Genomic DNA, 3877 nt, shown 5'->3' on the forward strand with positions numbered 1-3877 from the left:
TGACTGCACAGAATAAGTAGCACTTAATAAGTGCCATGGTGGCCTGGCCCAAACCAGAGGGGTGGGCGGCAAGGGGGCTCCAGTGGGACCAGCTTGAAACTGCAAGGCTTGGGGTGTGGGCGGGGCATAGTGGAGGGGTAGGGGCTGGGCGGGGCAGTGAGGTCACAGAGCAGTGAGGTCACAAAGCCCATTGGGGCCGGTTTGCCTGGCTCCCCACACACCTCAGGCATTCTGTTCCTAGTGATCGGCTTGGTCACAGGTGCAGGTTTGGGCTCCCACCCAAAGTCTAGTGTCCGCAGCCTATTTTCGTGGTTGGGCAGGATGTAGTTGCCAAAGTAGTTTTGGTGCGATGGAGGGGCCAAAGGCCGCCCCTCAGTCTTACTGGGACCTGGGTCTGGAAAAAATATTCAGGGTTGTGCCAGCATTGCCTGAAGATGGAAGACCAGGCCCTAATCCTGATACCTTTCGTCCAGAGCTGGTAATATGTGCAGCTATTGGATTTTTTACTCTTCTCTTGTTTTTGTGGAGAAGTGTTCAGTCTGTTAGAAGCAGGCTTTATGTGAAGAGAGAAAAAAAGCTTGCTCTAAAACTTTCTGAACTAATTGAAGAAAAATGTAAATTACTCGATAAAGTTAGCCTTCTTCAAAAAGAGCATGAAGGCGTACAGTCGTCTTTCAAGGATGCCAATCCTGAGAAGGCATCAAAAGAAGTGCAGTATTTGGAGATAATACTTGAAATGCTGAATAGGTCCAAATCTAAACTAGAGGATAAAACACTCTCTCTAGAAACAAAGCTAAAAGAAGAGAAATCTAAACGTTCTGAACAGGATGAATTGATGGGAGATATATCAAAAAGGATAAAGTCCCTAGAAGACGAATCAACATCCATCATAACACAAGTAGCTGAAGCTAAAACAACCTTACAACTAGTTCAAATGAATGAAGAAGACCTTAAGGAAGCAATAAAAGAGACTTTGAATGAAAATTACCAACTGCAGGAAAATCAGAAACACCTTTCACGAGAAGCTGAAATATGGAAGGAAAAAGTGAGTGACCTTAAAAAACAGAAGACTCTAAAAATACAGGCAGAACAAGTTCTAAATGATAAAGAAAATCACATTAAATCTCTGACCGAACGCTTGCTGAAGATCAAAGATCAGTCTCCTGTGCCTGGAGAAGACCTAACAGGTGATGGTAACTTGGAGCTGGAGAGGAAGAGTGAATTAGAAATTGGTGCTCACTTAGGTAATCAGCCAAAAGAAGCCTTGAAGGAGCTGCTTTATGCAGCTGAGTTAAATGCCTCCTTAGACACCTTAGAAGGAGAAAGACATCAAATTTACACTTTATTATCGGAAGTAGATAAAACAAAAGAAGATCTGAGAGAACGTATTAAAAATCTGCAGAACGAACAAGAATCTTTGCAGTCAGAAAACACACAATTTGAAAACGAGAATCAGAAACTTCAGGAGAAATTTAAATTAAAGATGGAAGAACACCAAGAAAATACATTGAAATTCCACAGGAAATTAATAGTAGAGAAAAAGTGCCGTTTGGAGGAAGAGGAGAGGTTTTCCGAAGTCGAGAGAAAGATCAACCGTGCAGCTAAAGAGCTGGAGACCTATAGAAATCGAGCCAAAGATCTTGATGAAGAGTTGGATACCATCGTGCATTATTATGAGAGGCGGAGTATATTCTATGAGAAAAAAGCACGGGATAATGTGTTGGCAGCTTGGAGAGCTGAAAAAAACCTCAACTATTTCAAGACAGTAAACGCTAACAAGAGACAAAAGTTAACTGACATGGAGTTGCAATTTAAACTTTTAGAAGATCCATATGCACCTAATGTCTTCAATACAGCATTTGCCAGAGGGCAGTCCCCATATGGTCCCTCACCATTGAGTGGACCTTCATCTGAAATGAGAGCTTTTCCCTTCGTAAAGAAGGGCCCACCCAGATTGTCACCTTTACATCTAGGGGAAGGAGGAAGAGGCTCGGGAGGCCCAGAGGTTCCTCTGGACCATCAGATTAACAATAAAAGAAGAGAATCAAGCTCTGGTATAGTAAGTGATCCACACAGAGCACCTGCTGGCACTGGGCCCCTGTCATCGCCATGGGAACTGGAACATAAGATGATGATCCCTCCACAAGGCCGACCATATTCTGATCCAACATGGATACAACGGCAACATGGATCTTATTATTATGGAAGACGGCAACATGGATATTATTATTATGGAAGACCATCGGAACCAGGAGAACCACCTCCAGTCCAATTCAAAAATGTCTGTTCACTGAGGCGTTTTCCTCATCCTCCGCCAAGAGCTGGATTTTTCCCCCCTACCCCCACATCCTGAGAGGAGAAGCGAATTCCCTTCAGGGCTGATTCCACCTTAAGTGAGCCTCACAACATGAATCCTGACAATATATTTGATATCTCTTCAAAATATGACATCTCTTATTTTTAGTTTAACTGCTTTTAGTTATTGTATTTTTGCTCCAACTGAAGCTTAAATTAAAATTCTCAGGAGAATATTGTGTAAATAAAGTTGATTTAAATATGAATCTTATGAGTAAATTATTTCCATTTTATTTTATAGTATAACTTTTAATTTGATTAATCCACTATTAAACAACAATGGGAGTTTTATATACATAATCTTGCAATTGGGGATATTTTAAACTCCAAAGACTGTGCCTTTATGCCAAGAAATATATTTACTATGATTGTAGAAAATGTGAAAATACCTTTATGCTTTATGATATATTTTAATTGTTTTAAAGTCTTGTTTGGCATTGGTGATAATATAATCAGTTTTTTTATTATACAAAGAATAAGTAGAGTATATTAAGAGTAAATAAGAAAACATGACTGAACATGTCATTTAACAGGAGATTTCAAACACAAAGAATTTTCAGCTCTCAGGAAATTTTTAGGCATTGGAAACCACAATTTAAGCTCACTCTATCCCCATTTTCCCTTATATCTTCTTTATTTTGTGCCCATTTTCATAAAATGAAGATTTGCACTTTGCTGTGGTTCACTGATATGGGGAGTGACCTACTCTCTGTTTTGCTTTCAGGAAGACTTTAGCTATATATACAATGTTTTAATTTTTAAAGAGTTTTAAAAAGTTACTTGAAAAAAAGTGTCAAAGCATTTCAGTAAGTTTTGAGGTATGAATTGATAAAATGAAAACTGAGGTGAGAGGGAATTAAATCAGTACAGCAGAGCCAGGTATAATATCCGTGCACATGAATCCATAAGAGAAAAAAGAAACTTAAAAAAAAAAAAAAAGGACTAAGGAAAGATTAGGATTAGGGAGATATGTAGCAACAGCTGGAGGAAAAAAAGCATGAAGTGGGCAGAAAAGGAGGAAGAAAAGGCCTAGCTACTGGTAAACTGATCCATCCCTCACTGGTGGTTCAACTGTATAAATAAAAGAGTGGCAGCTTAGTGGGAAAGTACTTAGCAACTCAGTTTACACAGACAACAGAAAGTGCCACTAGAGTGGCAAATTGAACCCAGCAAGGCCAATTAACCCTTTCACCTTAGTGTTTTATATTAGTTGTCTTACTTACTGTGCCTCTGTTGATCTACACTGCTATGTGTTAGGACCAAATGCAATTATAAATCATTGTTACATGTATTGATGAATTCTGCCAATTCCACAAAGCACATCCATTTTATTTAGTGTTCTGAATACCTTCTTTTCTACTCATCTGATTTTAATTAAGAAACACTTTCAAAGGAAGAGAAGTTATCCCTATACTTAAACTACACATGTCCTTTATTAAACTATGAATTGAATATTAATCAAGTTTTTTGGCTTAAAGTATTTTTAAAGTGTTATATTCACCTCAAATTTCTTCTAGATAAA

General features: G+C 38.7%; 1 protein-coding gene across 1 annotated transcript; it reads left to right on the forward strand.

Annotated features, from left to right (window-relative positions):
- The first annotated feature begins 349 nt into the window (after positions 1 to 349).
- Positions 350 to 2492, forward strand: LOC124962433 (melanoma inhibitory activity protein 2-like). Its single transcript, XM_047521770.1, has one exon. The coding sequence runs from the start codon at positions 350 to 352 to the stop codon at positions 2351 to 2353; it is 2004 nt and encodes a 667-aa protein (XP_047377726.1). The 3' UTR covers positions 2354 to 2492.
- Positions 2493 to 3877: the final 1385 nt, after the last annotated feature.

The sequence above is a fragment of the Sciurus carolinensis genome, chromosome 12, assembly GCF_902686445.1.
Source record: "Sciurus carolinensis chromosome 12, mSciCar1.2, whole genome shotgun sequence".
Classification (NCBI taxonomy): Eukaryota; Metazoa; Chordata; class Mammalia; order Rodentia; family Sciuridae; genus Sciurus; species Sciurus carolinensis.

Excerpts from the sequence above, each read along its gene's own strand:
- LOC124962433 (XM_047521770.1), top strand. The coding sequence starts at position 350 with ATGGAGGGGCCAAAGGCCGCCCCTCAGTCTTACTGGGACCTGGGTCTG.